We start from the raw sequence: 17,676 nt of genomic DNA, 5'->3' as shown, positions 1-17,676 counted from the left end.
ACGTAGTGCTTGCACTCGCTGTTTTTCTTTGACTTTATTTGTGGTTTTGCTGCCCGTCCGCCCTTCAGCACTAACAAGAGCTTAAAAAGCAGACGTTTAATTTGAGACAGAGAGTGCAGAATTTTTCAAGACTTTTTCAAATTCGACACTATTAGATTTTGATGCCAACCCCCAGAATCTTGGGATTTGGTGTTTATCCTTCTCCCGTTTGTCCATTTTTGCATGTTTTTCCCAGTTTTCTTTGTAAAACCTTTGACCTGTTGGAGTTTATTACTGTATTCAGCATTGGAAATAAAAGGTTCTGTCAACAGCAGTGTTTCAGACCTTTCCTTCTTTCCCTTTAAATGTCAAATAACACCGTTCTGTAAAAAGGCTGTGATCTGTGTGTGCATACTGCCATCTTCTGGACACATGTGTTACTGCAGTACAGTAGGAGTTTCCTGAACCTCAAACTTGAACATTTGTATAGTTTTCTGAACATCTGGACCTCTCTGGGGTCCCTCGCTCCTTCCTCCTCCTCCTCCTCCTCCTCCTCCTCTGTCAGTGAGCCCTTATTTCTGCTCTTCTCTCTCTCTCTCTTTCTCTTCTTTCTGGTTCCTCCCTGCAGCCTGATAAAAACCCGTCTCGGTAGCCAGCTCCTGGAACCTGCATTAGAGCAGAGGCGGCGGTGCAGCTCCTCCTGAAATCCACATTCCTCCTCTTCTTCCTCCTCCCTCGACTTAAACGGACCTCCTCTCTGCCTCCTTTTCATCAACTCTGATTTCTGTGACCTGCTTCCTCCTGTGCGTCCCGGGACTCTACACCGAGGATGTGAACTCTCTGTTACTCTCTCTGCTGCTGCTGTAAATGCTGGATGATCACGTCTTGTTTTTATTCAGCCGCGACAGACGGTGTGAGGGTTTCAGTAGGCTGCCGGCCTGCGCGATCCCCCTCCTAATCGCTACAGACTGAACTGTAAATGAACATGTGAATTGCATGCATTACTTTGATCCATAAAGACTGCACCACTTTATCTCCTGCCTGTGAAACGGACAGGAATCATTTTAGATTTCTTATTTCTTACTATGTGTGTTGCGTCTTTGCATTGTTGCGAGAGCTGGACTCAAATCTCTAGATTTTAATTTTGAGTTGGGTTTTTTTTTGCTGATGCTGGTCATGTTTTCTAAAGTCACTGCGGGACAGTTTGTGTGCTTGTTTTTTCATTTTCCTCAATAAAAGATCTCCTTAAACGGAGGAAGATGTGAACCGTTCTGTTTAAAACAGATGATTTTACTCTGCTGCTGCACTTTTGTCTGTCAGATTATAATAAATGGGTTTTTTCGGCTTGAATTTTTCTCCATTTATAAGTTTGGGTTTGCTGATTTTTGTCGAAACATAGAAAGTTAATGCTGCAGTTAATATTAAGAGTTTCACTTTCAGGTTTGATAAATGCAGTGATTGTGACGCCCACTGCTGATTTTCCCTGTTGTTCTGTTGGAAAATGTGCCTGTTAAGAGATGAAATTGGGGCTAAAGCCTTTTTATTGTTATAGACTTGAGTAGTCCTGTGCTGTGTGCTCTGCTGCACCCCCCACTCTCACTGGAGTCTCACTGGTCATTAGCAAGACTCTAATAACCTACTACATTTATTCAGGTGTGTTGCAACAGGGACGCGTGCAAAAGTTTCAGGACACTGGCCTTCAAGGACTGGAGTTTGACACCTGTGTTATAAACTGTGTAAAGCAGGGGAAGGTGGGTAACTTAAGGCCTCGAGGGCCGGTGTCCTGCAGGTTTTAGATACGTCCTTGATCCAACACAGATCATTTAAATGCCTAAATTACCTCCTCAACATGTCTTGAAGTTCTCCAAAGGCCTGGTAATAAAATAATCATTTGATTCAGGTGTGTTGACCCAGAGTGAGATCTAAAACCTGCAGGACACCGGCCCTCGAGGCCTGGAGTTCCCCAGCCCTGGTGTAAAAGATGGATGTAGCTCCTGAATCAGAAAGGTGAAGCCAGCGTAGCAGTTTCTTAAACCTGTCCAGCAGGAGGCGACTCCTCTGCAGGAGATTAAGTCTGCTGGGAAAAATCCCTCAGCCTTTTGATGACGTGATGATCTCAGGCACTACTTTCAGCTCACACTGAGTGAAACACGAGGCTCATTTTGAAAATAGCCAGTTAGTGAATCAGTGTGCAGTTTCCATCTGGTTTTTACTCTGATCAGCCCCTTCGCCTGTTACATCTGGTTTGAGAGCTTTAGAACAGATCCTACGTCCATCTTTTATATCCCGTGTGGTCGAAGGAGAAATTCTGGGAGAAAGTAGTGAAACAATAAAAAACTAAGTTGCAGTAGAGTCTTTCAAACTGAGCTCAAATGAAAAGAGTGCGTAAAATATTTGTAATATTTCCATCTCCTTGGCTTCCTGGGGCGAGGGTCTGCTGACAGTAGCAGGGAAGACACTGATTGTTTTTTTTTTCTGTATCACTAGAATAAAAATGTTTTCATGTTGTTTTCTGCTGAATGCTGTCAGTAACCGTCACCTCCTCCTCTCTCCCACCCAAGAACCTCCATGTCATCTCAGCCCTCCTTCGGCTCCACCTCGCCCACTCCCGGAAAGGTCAACAAGCTGCCCTCCGTCAGCCAGCTCATCAACCCCCAGCAGCGTAACACGCTCACCCCGTCCAGCATGTCTGGAGGCCTCACTGACAGTAAGTGCGCCACCTTCTTTCTCCTCCCGTCTCTCTCGGGTCGTAGACGCCCCGCGCTCCCCTAAATGTCCCCGTGTTTCCGGGTTTTTTGTAAAGATGGCGGGTCGAGGCAGGCGGGAGGGGACCTGAACGCTTCACTTCCCCTCCCCCAGTGCAGCTTCCTCACTGACCTGTTATGATGCATTATTAGTCAAGTACAGAGTGACCTCTGCACGCCCCCGCACCCCAAAGGCTCACAGTAGCTCCTCTTGTCTCTGCAGTGACTCCCATGATGGGCACTCACATCCCCATGAATGCCGACATGAGTTCACTGAGCCCCACACACGCCCTGCAGCCACAGCTGCCCCTGGTGCCCTCCTCCCACTGTACCCCCCCTCCTCCATACCCCATGGACAGCAGCATCTCCAGGTACCTCACCAAACCACAGCGCCACACATCCACTCATCACCTTTAGTCCTTTCTGAAGACTGTGCTCGTCTTCAAAGCGTGCGGAGGCTCAACAACACACAGCGAGCTGATCACGTGACCAAGCGCATCTCAGACCTCTTTGTTTTCAGTTTTTCATTTTTTAGTTCATTTTTTTTTTTCTGACAGTGGTTTCACCAAGCACAGCCCCCTCACTTTTCAGCCAGTCACACTCCCTCGCCATCGCTACAAAACTGTAGATTTATGGCTGCACTGATCAGACAACACGATCACTGATTGGACACAATTCTGTGCATTTTGCTGTAATTTCGGACTATTCGTACGCTCGAGTAAATTAAACCCCAATAACAACAACAAAAAATTCTTTGGAAGGAGGCGGGAGGAACGAAGCAGCTCGCAGAGGCGGGTTTAAACCTCGAGCTGCGCGTGACGTCCGTTTCCACTTTCTGGTTTTAATGCCAGCGTGGTGAGAGGGGGGCACCGGGAAAGTCCACTGTCAGAAACAAACACGACACCTGAGAACGATCAGCGACGCTTCACCTCTCGTTAAATGGATTTAAATGGGATTTATTTGAAATGACAGTGTAATTATAGTTACCTACAAATACTTAACGGTAGATTTATTAGAATAAGGGAACAGTCGAGAAATAGAAAACAATAGAAACTAAACATAACCGTGCAGATTGTAAAGGTGACCTCACTGGACTATTTAAAGAATTACACTGAGCGTCAAGAGAACGGCCTTTAAGCTTTATTCCAAACATACCGAGTAATTACGTACGTATTTCTGATGAGAACCTCTAAAAATGTCAAACTCTAACACGCTCCTCCTCCTCTTCCTCCTGCAGCTTCCTTATTCGGTTGGGCTGCGCCGGCTGCTTGGACTACTTCACAGCACAGGGCCTAACCAACATCTACCAGATTGAGAACTATAACATGGAGGTGAGCCCTTCCCTATCCAACACGAGTCATTTGATGGGTTAGAGAGAAGATTGGCTCCCCCTGCGAATACTAACGCTCCCCTGTGTAATGACCATTAGGACCTGTCCAGGCTGAAGATCCCTGCCGAGTTCCAGCACATCATCTGGAAGGGCATCATGGAGCACCGACAGGCTATGGATTTTTCCCCTCCTCCCCACATAGTGCGCACCACCGGCAGCGCCTCCACCGTCAGCGTGGGCTCCTCCGAGGCGCGGGGCGAGCGCGTCATCGACGCCGTGCGCTTCACCTTGCGCCAGACCATCTCCTTCCCGCCCCGCGACGAGTGGTCCGACTTCTCCTTCGACCTGGATTCGCGCCGCAACAAACAGCAGCGCATCAAGGAGGAGGGAGAGTAAGACGCAGCCACCGCCGCGTCCCCACTTGTCATTTCACGCCTGCTGATGAACATTTCATTTGAAAACCTGCTGTTTAGTGCAAAGCCTGCTGAGAACAAACACACAGACGCACTTACTTTCATTTTGTCCCGCCAAGTTATTTTAAAGGTGTTGAGCAAAAGGTGCATTTTTTTTGTTTTTGTTTCTTTTACATTTTATTGTTATGTTGTAATTTCTTGAGAGCACTTAAGAAATGCTGAGGACTTCCCAGATTGCTTTGAGGTTTCAAGAGTTCACGATTCATTCCTGAGTCAAAGCGTGAATGGAAAGGAACCGCATTAGAGGGCTTTTATTAGGGCTGTGTTTCTGCTATGGGCCGTAGCAAAAGTGTATTTTAGTTTGTAACCCTTTTTTAGTCGAGTACACTGGTTTTCGCTCGTGGCAGGAGTCATTTCAAACATTTCTTCTCAGAAGTATTACGTCAGCTGATGGGCGATTTGTTTTTCTGCTGTAGCTTCCGTATTTTGCTTTTTAAAAAATGTTTTTTCATGTGTTGTGAGACCAACGCATCGCCTTGAAAGGTCTGTTTGTGAAGTGTTTGAGTGCGTGCGTGTTTAAATGATGGTATTTCATTTGATGTAGCCACATATAGGCCTAACACTCCACCCAGTGTTTCACAGTTATGACTGATGTCGTTTTATTCTCGTTTATTGCTGAGCAAAAGTATTTTTTTGATCTTTTGGCAGAGGAAACTGGAGTTAAATGTATATAAATTTGTATAGTTCTGTTTTTTTTAACTTGCTCTAAGGGAACTGCATGATTTCCTTCATGAACCAAACTGTTTGGTAGCTTTATCACTAAGAACAATGTATTAATCAGTTCACAGGAGTACATGCAGTGTGTCTGTGTGGACACAGGATTTAGCCCAGCTTTCTCTCCAGTAGTCTGCATTTGTTAGAAAGAAGCAGAAACCGACTGCAGTTTCATATTTTTGTACAATGTATTGTAAATATGTCTCAGTATATCGAGGGTATTTTGATATAAATCTGAAATAAATATCCATACTTGCTGTATTGCATGTTAACACTCCTGTGTGTCAGTTTATTTCTGCGTTGAACAAACTCAAAGATATCTCGAACTTATGTGGCTGACGTCATTTCAACAAGTCACACGAAGTTGTTTAAGCGTCGCAGCACTGCTGCATGTTCTTTTTATTCTTTGAGCAGAAAGGACAAGTACAAAAGCAGGACTGAAACCAGCGAGGAGGTTGAGCCTCTGAAGTCGACAACTAAAAGGTTTCTGTGTAAAGAAAAAAAGAAGCTTTAAAATTGTTTGCAAAAAGCAACAAAGTGCTTCTAAGAATCTGCACAAAGAAGTGAAAGAGACTCTTACCAGAAAAATACAACCTAAGATGAACTCAGGACATTTTACACCATGTCATTAATGACAAACAACCAAGTCAAAACACAGAAGCAAAGCAAAAAACCTTGGAACTGCGAGATGGCGAGCTTTCTGTTTACCACAAATCTACACGTTACTGAGACGCTCTTAAAAAACATTAAATAGACTCTTTGTTATCTGCATGTGGAGGTCTGAGGGATCTTCCAGGAACGGTGAAGACATTTTCCACCAGAGATCTGATTGTGTACATTTTTTTTTTAATTGGAAAGAACTACAGTTACCTAACAAAGGTAACTAACTCCTGCTACAGAGTCCAATTCTCAGAAGAACCACCTTCTGGGTTGGTCTACAAAGAAAAAGAAAAAGGCTGTCAACAGCTGGGAACGAAATTACTGGGAACACGATGCCTTTACTGCACACCCAAAAACAGGAAAAGCTGCTATTGCCTTTGTTTTTAGCTGAAATGTTTGGCTTTGAAAAAAACCTGCAGTAACTTTATAAGCTACCTGACAAAAAGTAGGAGGCCAGCTGTTTGGCAAAAGACGAGGAAAAACAAAAAAGGCTCCCAGGATGACAGGACTCACAAACAAGTTTCAACAAGAGCTTTACCTTCCACACAAATAATCAAACAATATCGGGCAAACCAATAAATTACAAGCTGCTTCAAAACAGCTCCTCAATGTTTTACTGAGATGGGGAGACTTGGTCCTGAAGGAGGTCCAAGCTGTGCCTTTTTAGTGGTGCTCTACTGTGACACTGATAAGTATGTGAACAATCAAATTCAACAAAAAACAAAATCCATCTACTGTACCTTTTACACATAAAAACACCATCTGCAAATCTACAGAAGACATTTATGTCTTTTTGATGACCTGCAGGAAGCCGGTGCAGTGACAGAACCACAAACTATACAGAACACAAGGACAAAGGCTTGAGCGGCCATCATCATCTTGGTATTAGCTAAAAAAAACAAAAAACAAACAACAACAAAAAGAGACCAGAGGAAAACGTTTGAGCCAAAGCTTTAATTCTGCCTGCATTCCTCCTGAGCAACGACACTTACTGTTTGTTTAGCTATTTACAGATAATGCACACAGTGAAAACCTCGAGTCTGAGATCATTACACTATTTACAAGTTCAGAAAAATAGGATCTGAATGTTGTTGTTTTTTTTACATTTTATATAGACTGAAGCAACGTGATCAGTCTATGTGGGGAGTCCCCGTCCTCAGGCCCACAGCTACTCTACCTCGGCGACGTGAGCCACCTCCACCTCCATCGTCTGAATCACCTCAGGGTTTTCCTCGAGCTTCCCCCCCGTCAGCGCCTGCTGGGCCAAGACGTAGTTCACGACCTGCATGATGCCCTGATCCGAGAGCGTCGCCACCGAGCCGTCGCTCACCGCCTGCACAGCCTGGACGGCCTCCACGGCCTCCACCGTCTCCTCCGTGATCAGCACCGTCTCGATCTCCTCCGAGGACGGCTGCTGCGCAGGCCGTAGCTCGGGGGGCAGGTCGGACGCCAGGATGCTGACTGCGTGCTCCACCTGTGTGCCCTGGTTGTGAAACTGGAGGGTGTCCTTCTCCAGCATGATCTTCCCAGGCAGGCTGTCCACGTGGTACTTGGCCATGTGCTTGCGTAGAGTGCGTGCGTCGATGTGGGCCTCCTGGCACATGGGGCACACGTATGGCCGCTCTCCTGTGTGAGTGCGGACATGGCGCTTGAGAGAGCGTGCATCAGCCCAGGCGACACCGCAAGTCAGACATTCGAAAGGCTTCACTCCTTCAAGAAAAAAAAAAAAAAAAAAAGATGAAGGGGCGTTAATGATCGCATTTATAGGACAGAAAACTAATTCGCCACCAGCAGACAGGGCAGCAGAGTCAACAAGAGAGTGACGGGAGGTCTCATTTTAGGTTACGTTGTTATACGTTCGTACTTTAGCGATAAAAATCATCTTCTACATGACGGACTTACCCTGGTGGTTGTTGATGTGGCGTCTGTACTCCCGGAGCTGCGTGAACTTCCTGCCACAGTGCTCGCACTCTCTCTCCAAATTCTGCTTCACTCGGCCCTTCTTCCCGTGCGTGGCTTTCTTCACGTGCCTCCTGAACAGAGCCTTCTCGAAGAACTCCTTTCCACAGACGTTACATCTGACGACACAAACAAAGGGCGTCACTGCAAAGCGCACGATGCAAAAACCGAACGGAGATCAAAGCCAGCCAATCGTGTTGTTGCAACAACCATAGCATTTGTAACTGTCCCCACCTCACAATTTACATCACTCATTAACCATGAAGGAGTTTAAGTGAAATAACGGTACCGCTTACTGTCCTTTACATATTTCCATGGCAGCGAGTTTGGTTTTATTTCAGCTGGTATGAAATCATTGATAATCGGCACCAAGAAAAGCAGAACATGAAGTTGTGAAGGATGGTAAAAATGTTTTATAATCAGCAGAAAGCTTCATTTTGTTTTTCAGTGTCACAGCAGGACTGAAAGCAAAAAAGTTTTGGGGAGGGGCCACCATTACGTATCAAGTTCGCCTCAGAGGTCTGAAGTTGCATGGTGATAGGTGTCTCAGGGCGCTCCTGTTGTGTTGTAGGAGTAAATTCCCTGAAGCTATTCTACTTCTGATTTCTGGGATGTGACTGGTGCACATCGCCCCTGTCACACTTACTTATAAGGCTCGGCGACGCTGTGGGACTTGACGTGCGAGTACCAGTCCTTCTTCCAGCTATAACATTTCCCGCACACCTGGCACTGGAAAGGCTTCAGGCCCATGTGCTTGTTCATGTGCTGCTGCAGATCTTTGGCTTCGTAGAACCTCTTATCGCAACTGTGGAAGAGAGGAAGCAGACTGAGACCACAGCTCGGGCTCTGAAGCAAAGAGGACGGTGTTGACGAAGAGTTACTCACTGTTCACAGGCGAACGGCCGGACGTCGGGTTTGGGTTGGTGCTTCTTCAGGTGTTTGCTGAGAGCGGAGGCTCGGTGGAAGGTGGCTCCACATGTGGTACAGAGGTACTTCGATTCACCTGATAAGGAAATGGTGATGTTGTCATAAAGGCCACTGCAAAGGACTGAGCCAAGCTTTTTTTATATAACACTATAGACACTTTGTCAGAGCGGTAATCAGCTGCCTCTCCTGACAGCTCCGCAGCCTCAGAGAGTGAGAGCATAGCGGCACATGAACCAGAGAGCTCTACTGCAAAGATAAAATTCAAGTTCAATTCAATTGAACAACAGGGCCCTCAAGACACTTTAGTTAAAGTTAAGTTAAAGACCCTAAATAATACAAATAAAACAGAGAAAAACACAGACAATCACTGTCAAAGTTAAGCGTTTTCTCCATCGTGAAAGAGGCTCTTTTTCTCCTGGCTAAATCACCGTGGTAACTGATGCTGAACACATAACCTGGTCGACTACCACCATCATGACAGTCATCATCTCTGTTTAAGGTTTTGTTGTGCCAACCAATGTAAAGAAAGCCTCTGTTTTGAACTCAAGTTTGACCCTCCAGTCTCCCCCTGCTGAGCGTTTGTTCAGTTCACAGAGGGTCTCAAAGCCAGTCTTGGGCAAGTTACTTTGAAAAAGTAATTAATTATAGTTACTAGTTACTTCTTCAAAAAAGTAACTGAGTTAGTAACTGAGTTACAATATTCCAAAAGAAATTAATTACTTGAAAAGTAACTATTGCATTACTTTAAAAAATGGTTTAACCCTCTCGGGTCCAGGGTATAATTGGCCATTTTTAACTACTTTTGATTTTCCCTCCACATTTTACCTTTAAAAACTATTTACTTTGTCTTTTTTGGTATCATCAACAAAACCTCACGTGTCTGAATTTACAGTCATGTTTTCATTTTGACATACTGTATTAACACAATTGATCTAAAATCAGACAAAAAACATAAATTCAGAGTAGAAAAAGTTATGTTTGTTACTGTAACAACCACAAACATGTTTAATGAATCATATTTCATAACTTTAAATGCAAATATAAATTGTATATTTTAAAATCCTATGCACAAGTTTTGCAAACAACAAAGTTATTTGCATCCATTTAGCTTTTACCTTGATTTTTTAAATAACCATTTCAAACTATTTACAGAACAATCAGCTGTTCTGCATTCAATAAGATGCGCACAAATCATTTGTGCTACTCCAAATATTTCTGTCCACTATAAAGGAGAACATCACAGCCTGATACCTGCAGGTCTGACAGCAGGTGTATCACTCCTGTTTCTACCTGGCGACAGCAGTCGCTTCATTGTTCTGACACACAACACAAAACTATCCACAACACTACACACTAACTACACAACACGACACATTAACTACACACTCCAAACACGCTAAACGTCTCAAAACTCGCTCTCTCTCTCTCGCCGTCACTCCTAAAACTTTGTTTGTTTTTTCTGCTCATAAGCAGAGAGCGCTTGCTAGCGCTGTCCTTAGACAGCAAACGTGACGAAACTATTGAGGAAAAAACGCCACGTATAGATTGTTTATCATGACTGTGGTTTTACGTGGCCTATCAACACAGTTTAAAAACTGGTATGTATCACCTTGTTGCTTTGTCTTTAAGTGGTCATGTGATTGGCTTACCACGACTACTTTATTCTTCCTCAGTCAAACAGCAGCACTCATGTGATCGTTTTGCCCCCTTAGCTCCAGGTGTTGTGCCGAAAAGTGATCATGATTATCGTCCACGGGAGCGCGCAGCTGCTTAAAGCTGTAGCGTCCAGATTACTTACGTAGTCAGCTACTTCCGTGCAACTGATATAAGATGCGTAAGCTGAACACAGCTTCAACCGTCTATTTGTTGAAAAATAGTAACGGACCGCATTTTCTTGTTAGTAACTGTAACGGCATTGTAACGATAGGAACAGTAATTAGTTAGATTACTCGTTACTGAAAAAAGTAACGCCGTTATTCCCATCACTGCTCAAAGCAGAACAAGAAAAACAGTCAGGTAGATGCCGACCAATCGGAAAGAAGAATTTTCAGAAATCCTGGATTAAAGAGAAGAAAGCTGAGGTCCTGTGACTGACCTGTGTGGAGGCTGGTGTGCTCCTCCATGCTCCGCTTGCTCACAAACGACTTCTTGCAGAATTCGCACTGGAACTGTTTGGTGACGTCGTGCAGCGCTCGGTGCATCTTCAGGCTGTGTTTGTGGGCGAACGTCTTCCCGCAGACCTTGCAGGAATGAGGCCGCACACCGGTGTGATTCAGCATGTGGATCCGCAGGGAGTAGAGCTTCGGTAAGGTCTTCCCGCAAATGTCACACACAAATTCTCTTTTGGTGAGCGAGGACGATGACGACGTTTTCTCGTCCACCTCGCTGTCCGCTCTCCCCTCGGAGCCCTGCCCCACTGAGGGTTTGGCGACGGGGGCTCGCTGGCTGCTCTGCTGCTTGTGTCGGGCCAGGTGGGCGCGGAGAGAGGCGGCGTACTGGAACTCCTTACTGCACAGCTGCAAGGAAACAGAAACCTCACGGTGAGAGCGGGCAGCATTAACAATTCAACACCACGCAGTGACACGCGCCAACACTTACGCTGCACTTGTACCCTCGAGCTTTCTCGTGCTTTAACGTGTGCATGATGAGGGAGTAACGTCTCTGGAAGGACATGCCGCACTCGGAGCACGTGTGCTCGCCGTCTACGGTGCTCTCTGCCTGGGTTCTCTCCTGACTGGCTGTGGTCTCTGGCTCCGAAACCTTCGGAGCCCCAGCCTCCTCAGTAGCAACTTCCTCAGTCGTAACACTCTCCGCAGCACTGACCGCCGGAACTGTTGCAGACTCAGGCAGTGCTTCCACCTGACTTTCCACAGGCTGCTTGGGCGGCCTGCCTCTCTTCCCGGGCCTCGACCCAACCTAGAACACAAGTACCAACACCACAAATATTTCAACATGTGCCATATCTTGTTATTTTTAACAAAAGCAAAGGTTTAATGTCACAAGCACTTCTTTGTTTGACTCTCACAGAGCTTAAAGAAAACCAGTTTGCATTTTCAGTGGAGGAGGGTTCGGTATCCTTCTCTACAAGAAATCAGTTTTAGAGCAAAGCTGTTTTTTACTTTCTAAGTAGATTTTATTTTGATTTGTTATGAGCTTTTTAATTATTTTTTCACTATTAAACTCTGTTTCAGTTCATTATTAGAATGGATTTGCAGAGTTTCAGTTTATATTGTTCAAGATCATTTAGTTTTATTTCAGGGTTGGTTTTAGTCTTCTTAATTATTGTAACTTGGAGGGTATTTTTTGTATCATAGGGACGCTTTACAAAAAGGCGTGAGGTTGAGAGTTTTGTTGAAGAGAAGATCTTATAACACAAAACGCTTGAAGGCAGCCAACTCTGAGTCATGTGAACATCCTAAGTCTGGACAAACAAAGCCTCGTGGAAGGAAGTGTTGAGAAAAGCGATCAAAATGATAAAGACAAAAACTACGAATATTTCTTGCTTTTAAATTGATTTCAGTTAACTGAAATCTTCTTTCACTGAGTAAATATGTTCTGCAGCCCCAGGCCTGAGCTCAGGCTTTAGACACACCCCTGTGAACTTTTTCATGTCTTTGTTAAATCTACATTGTTTAATGCTGTAAACATGGATTCTGAGGAAGCATTGAAGCAGTGCCGAATGATTTTTGATGGGATGACTGTTTTGTACCTTCGGGGTGGCAACACGCGGTGAGGCTGAACCTTTCTTTGCAGCCTCCTCCTCCTCCTCCAGCCCCATATGCAGACGAGCGTAACCGCCCTCTGCGATGGAGCGCTGCCGGAGTCGCCTCCTGTTGGGGTCATCTGACGTGAACTCCTGCTTGTCTGAGGGACTTTCATCTGCAGAAGGTTCCTCGTCCTCCAGTGGCAGGAAATCGTCTATCTCCACCTCCTTCCTCACCTTTGCTGGACGTCCTCGTTTGCGTTTCTGCGGCAGTGGTGCTGCTTCGACCCTCTGCTCCTCTGTAGTGGCCTCCTGAGTTGGCGTTACCGCTGCAGGAGCCAGCTGGGTGACCTCCAAGGGGCTCTCTTTGTTCAGTTCCACGTTTATGACAAATGTTTCTGCCTCGGCGACTTGTGGCTCTTCCATCGCCAAACATGCGGACACCACGGCGAGGGATTCGCTGGCCCCCGCCTGCCCACTGTGGGTGACCACAGTCATCGTCTCCCCCTCCAAACCTTCAGCATCCCCTGAAATAAGAGTGACGGTCTCGCCCGGTTCCACCTGCCCGGTGTGTGCAATCAGGGCCACAGTCTCGCTCTGTCCAGCCTCCCCTTCGTGTACTTCCTCTCCTTCTACTGTCTGCGTAATGACCGCCACCGGTTGCTGGATGCAGCCGTCTTCAGAGGGTGTAACAAAAGTCAATGTCTCGCCTGACACGGTGACGCCGCTGTGCGTGACTAATGCCTGTCCGTCACTCTCTATGGTCACCATGTAGGTTTCAGAGTCATTCTTCGGCTCTTCCTGAGTGGCCGGCTCGCTCGACAACACCGTGTGAACGTCTCCCCTCTGATACACCGTCAGCTTCTGTTCTTCCACCTGCTTATGTACCGACTCGCAGATCTGCAGCACCTCGGTCATCAGCAGGTGTCGGGCGAGGTTTGCGATGTCCGCCATGATGCAGAAGTTAAACGTAAGCGTGGATGTGTATGCAAAGTCCAGCAGCGGGAGGAAGCTGGCTTTGGTGAACCCTGCAGGAAGAAGGAGGAATGTTAAAGCTGGGCGAAGGAGGAAAACATCCCGCAAGGAATTAAAAACAAAACAAAACAAAGTGCTCACCAGAGAGGTCGACGACCGCTTCGTGCGTGGACGCAGCGCCTTTCTCAAAGAAGAGCTCGTTGAAGTACTCGCTGCACGCTGCCAGCACAGCTTTGTGCGCACGGTACTCCTCGCCTTCGATCAGCAGCGTGATGTCACAGAACTGATTGCTGAGACGCTGCTCGTTGAGTTTGTCCAACATGGTCTGGCTGTGTTTGGACAGGAACTGATTGACCACGCCTTTACTGTCAACCTGAAAAATAAAACACATTTTAGGGAAAAGCATCAGTTTTATTCAGAAATAAAAAAAAAAAAAAAAAAAACTCTCTCACATGCAAACTTCAACTTTTATTCTCTCCTCCCTCCCACACCAAGCATGATCAATTTACTACCCAGTGGTCAGCTCTTATTTTGAAAGTCCAGCCAATGCTAACCAGATGAGCCAGGCCCTTCCTGCCTCCTGTTTTTCTGCTGGTTGGCAGTCTCAGATGTTGGACGGCTGCTTCCAAAGGCAGGAATCTATCCAAGCTAGCAGGATCCTTTCAGTCATGGATTCAGGTGTGCTGCAGATGGTGATAACACCTCCCAGACTTGTCTTCACAGTGAGAGATTACAACTTATTAATCTATCACTGGTATCAGATCTGTTTTCACTGTCTGCAGAATCCTGAAGCACGATGGCGGTCCTGGTTCTGTTCTTAAGATCCTCTCTCAGCTAGAGGGTGACTCTAGCCAGAGCCTGCAACAGGTGGTTCTGCTGCAGAACCAGAATTACAAACTGCAGTTCAAGATGGAGGAGATCGAGCTGAACCGCAGCCATTTGTCATTTTGGGACACACATACCCATTCCTGCCCGTCGTCACCCCTCCCTACAAGCTCATTTAACTTAGCTTGAGCCAAGATGGCTGGAAATGAGCGTCTGCTCAACAAGATCTAAGCAGAGGAGGTAAGAGTCGCATTAATGTGGGTGAACCTGTGAAAGCGACTCATGTCTTCAAAAGCACCACAAACACGCCCTAATCCAGAGCCAAATTTTAGGGACCACCCCTGATGTCTTTGGAAAGTCAAAGAAAAGCATCAGTAACACCGTGGCTTTTGTTTCATTAATGATGAGTCATGTTAAATAATCAACATGCAGCACAAACAACCATAAATGTGTGGGAAACACTGAACGAGACCTCTGATACTCACAAACACCAGCTCATGCTTCGGCGTCCCCTTCGCCATCTTGGACCTCTGTTGCTGAGAAGAATCTGTGAAGAATACATTTTCCTCTCCCTCTTCTTCTTCCTCCTCCTCCTCCTCCTCTTCTTCGTTGGAGTTGGCAGCAGTCTTGCGTCTGCCCGGTCGGGAGAACGATCGCTGCCCCGAGCCGTCATCGGTGCCCCGCTTGCTCTGACAGTGAGCGCACTCCCTGATGTGGTCTTTGACGTGCTTCAGGATCCCTAAGGGGGATGCATGACAGCGGCTCTCTGATCAATACCAGAAACTGATTTGTTCTACACACGTGTGAAAATTAAAGCACTTCCTGTCACGCCTTTAGCAGTAAAAGGAATCATTTCCTGACTAGTGGTGGATTAAAATTAGGCAGGTTTAAGACAAGGGAGGCTTATTTTGAACACTGAATCATAAAAAGCTACTCCAAGAATAAAAAGATGGATCTGAAATGAGGACTAACCAATCCATTACTACATTTTTGTGACTCTATTGTTTTGATTTATTGTTTTAACTTGTCAAATATTTAATTCTGGTCAATCTCAAGACCATCTGACATACTTAAAATCCTCATGGGTGTTCAAATTGCAAATACTTAATCAACCTTTTGTGCAGACTCAACAGTCTGAAGTTAAAACAGACGAAAAGGTCAAACTAGATAATAAAAATTAAAAACACATGAAGAAAGATATTGTCATCTTCCGGAGAACAGCTCTGCACAGCTGGACTGGCAGCAATAATACACAATGACTGCATTCGTTTTCAGGAGCAGCTGCAAACATGTCAGCTGTGTGCCCTGAGCCATCTCGATCTGTCCAATAACCTCAGGACATCGTTAGAAAACGCTTAAATTTGCCTTTCTGCAGTTTTATCAGTGTGTACAGTAAACAGAGACCCCCTCACTGCATCTGTGCTTGTTTGTGCAAACGCTGGATCGCCTGTCCAGGATATCTGATCTAAATGTACACATTACGATTATTATCGGACAGTTTCTACGCAGACATGTATCTGATATCAGAGTCCGAAGCAAACACAAGAAGCGATTTGTTTTCTCCTTTATATCAATTTAATATTCCCTTCTAATAACATCCATCCGCTCGAAACCAATCTCCTCATTGGCCGCTAGATGGCGACAGGGAGCAGTAGTGAGCGTGCGTTTCTGCAGGCAGGCTCATCGTATTTATTTTCACCGGCTCATTACTCCTCACACTAACTATGAGCCGCACCCCTCGCTCTCTCACCTCTCCACCAGTACTTCTGGGAGATGACTTCCCAGGTGAGCTGCTGGTTCAGGTGCTCTCCGCCCATCATAATGTGCGCCTCGTTGATAAGTTCCTTCCTGCGCTCGTCCTGCAGCACCACCTCCAGCTCCGTGAAGTCATTCTGGCCCTTCAACCTGCGCTGATAATATAGGGTCCCATTCCGCACCACGTAGCAGGCGGCCGCCTTGCGGATCTTCCTCTTGGTGTTCCCGGGCGTCCCCGGCGCGTACGGCTCCCGCTCGTCGGTCAGGTAGCGTATAATGGCCAAGTAGCTTTCCTCACACGACATGTCCGAGCCGAGCCGCGCTTCTCAGGCCGAACTGTGGATTTTTCTGGAAGAGGAGGGCCCTCCTCAGCTTACCGAAATTGGCCGGAAATTTTTCGACGTCGCTCGGATCGTTGCTAATGCGAAATGGAGCCGCTACAACCGCATTTCAAATTATTTGCGAAGGTGGAACTGCAGTTCGCAACCGACTGGGGAGAAATGCCCGAACAGACAAAATGGCTGCTGCACAACCGGATTTGGCGTAACAGGGGCGGAAGTACGCAAATGTTTTCCCTGCCACAAGAGGGCACAATGTGCAAAGCTTTAACGTCATGGAAAAGAACCCGAGCAATTTAAAAGTGTATTTATTTTTTATTTATAGATGAAATATTTGCACTTATCTAAATCTTTATTATTCTTTAGTGGGCGTAACAAAACCGACAGTCTCGCCTGACACTGTGTAAGGCCATGTATTGATCTTTATTTAAAAATATAAATTAAATCCCACAAATAAATATTTAACTAAATAATTATATGTATTTATCTTGAATTTATTTTGTATTTGTCTAACTAAATAAATTTAAGATGATTATTATAATCATCCTTCATCTATAAATTATAAAGATGAATGTTTATAATTATAAGTAATATTTGAATATATATATATATATATATATATATATATATATATATATATATATATGAGGAATTGTGTGGTTCTTGACGGACCAGCAGACCATAGGGGGCGCTGTTGCACATACTCGCTATTGCAAAAAGAAATGAATCTTTCCAAGGCCTCACCACAGCATCATATTTTTACAGAGTTACACTGGGCCAACGGGGAGGGGGGAGACAAAGTAACACTTGCAATCTCATCCTTGTTTCAGATCCAGAGCCTGATGTTTGGTCATTACATTTTTTTACTGCTTCCTCTGCTGCTTTTCATAAAGAAAATGGAATCAATCTTGGATTGCTAGACTGTTTAAGTATCATAAAGATTCAAATGCTCTGTGAAGTGCTGCTATTTCTTCTTTTGCCATTCCTATCTTGCTTAATTTCCCATGCAGAGTTGATCTGACGTATCCGGTTCCCTCTCCTGTAAGTCAGAGATTTAATATTGTTTATACCCAGTTGCTGCTGGCAGACGCCCCAACACGTGTTGCAGAGTGTTTGTGTGAGCGCTGGGGAAAAAAATAAGATCGTTTGCATCCTGTCAGTGTGTTTCTGTGTCACATGACGTTTGTCTGGTTTGTCTGGTCTCTCCAGCAATAACTGGAGGATTAATAGCGAGTGAATCTAAAGTATGACACCTTCACAGGGAAACATGAGCTGCCTGTGTTTCCTTCATCAC

At 45.5% G+C, this 17,676-nt stretch overlaps 2 protein-coding genes across 7 annotated transcripts in view; one reads left to right on the top strand and one right to left on the bottom strand.

The window, feature by feature from the left end:
• The window catches only part of tp63 (tumor protein p63), a 57,230-nt gene extending 51,718 nt beyond the window's left edge, over nucleotides 1-5,512 (top strand). For all 6 annotated transcript variants that reach the window (XM_087835782.1, XM_087835781.1, XM_087835780.1 and 3 more), the window contains 4 exons: nucleotides 2,541-2,686; nucleotides 2,947-3,094; nucleotides 3,961-4,054; nucleotides 4,153-5,512. In XM_087835782.1, the coding sequence (XP_087691908.1) occupies nucleotides 2,541-2,686; nucleotides 2,947-3,094; nucleotides 3,961-4,054; nucleotides 4,153-4,449 (685 nt within the window). In that variant the 3' untranslated portion in view covers nucleotides 4,450-5,512. The remainder of the gene's footprint in view (nucleotides 1-2,540; nucleotides 2,687-2,946; nucleotides 3,095-3,960; nucleotides 4,055-4,152) is intronic.
• A 1,323-nt stretch (nucleotides 5,513-6,835) lies between these two features.
• Nucleotides 6,836-16,582, bottom strand: zbtb11 (zinc finger and BTB domain containing 11). Its single transcript, XM_087836294.1, has 10 exons — nucleotides 16,040-16,582; nucleotides 14,775-15,028; nucleotides 13,606-13,837; nucleotides 12,496-13,517; nucleotides 11,385-11,702; nucleotides 10,882-11,302; nucleotides 8,745-8,862; nucleotides 8,506-8,664; nucleotides 7,803-7,978; nucleotides 6,836-7,610 (listed from the first exon to the last, which is right to left on the bottom strand). The coding sequence occupies exons 1-10, from the start codon at nucleotides 16,347-16,349 to the stop codon at nucleotides 7,069-7,071; spliced, it is 3,552 nt and encodes a 1,183-aa protein (XP_087692420.1). The 5' UTR covers nucleotides 16,350-16,582; the 3' UTR covers nucleotides 6,836-7,068.
• Nucleotides 16,583-17,676: the final 1,094 nt, after the last annotated feature.

The sequence above is a fragment of the Neolamprologus brichardi genome, chromosome 23, assembly GCF_056152115.1.
Source record: "Neolamprologus brichardi isolate AB-2024 chromosome 23, ASM5615211v1, whole genome shotgun sequence".
Classification (NCBI taxonomy): domain Eukaryota; kingdom Metazoa; phylum Chordata; class Actinopteri; order Cichliformes; family Cichlidae; genus Neolamprologus; species Neolamprologus brichardi.
Note: the sequence above shows the minus strand (reverse complement) of the source record. Positions and strands in the feature narration are given on the sequence as shown.

What these genes read in the sequence shown, in the direction of transcription:
- zbtb11 (XM_087836294.1), bottom strand. Translation starts at nt 16,349, where the DNA reads ATGTCGTGTGAGGAAAGCTACTTGGCCATTATACGCTACCTGACCGAC. An exon ending in CGAAGCATGAGCTGGTGTTT is followed by an intron (nt 13,838 to 14,774) that starts GTGAGTATCAGA and finishes TTTATTTTTCAG; the next exon opens with GTTGACAGTAAAGGCGTGGT. An exon ending in CGGCCGTTCGCCTGTGAACA is followed by an intron (nt 8,665 to 8,744) that starts GTGAGTAACTCT and finishes TCTCTTCCACAG; the next exon opens with TTGCGATAAGAGGTTCTACG.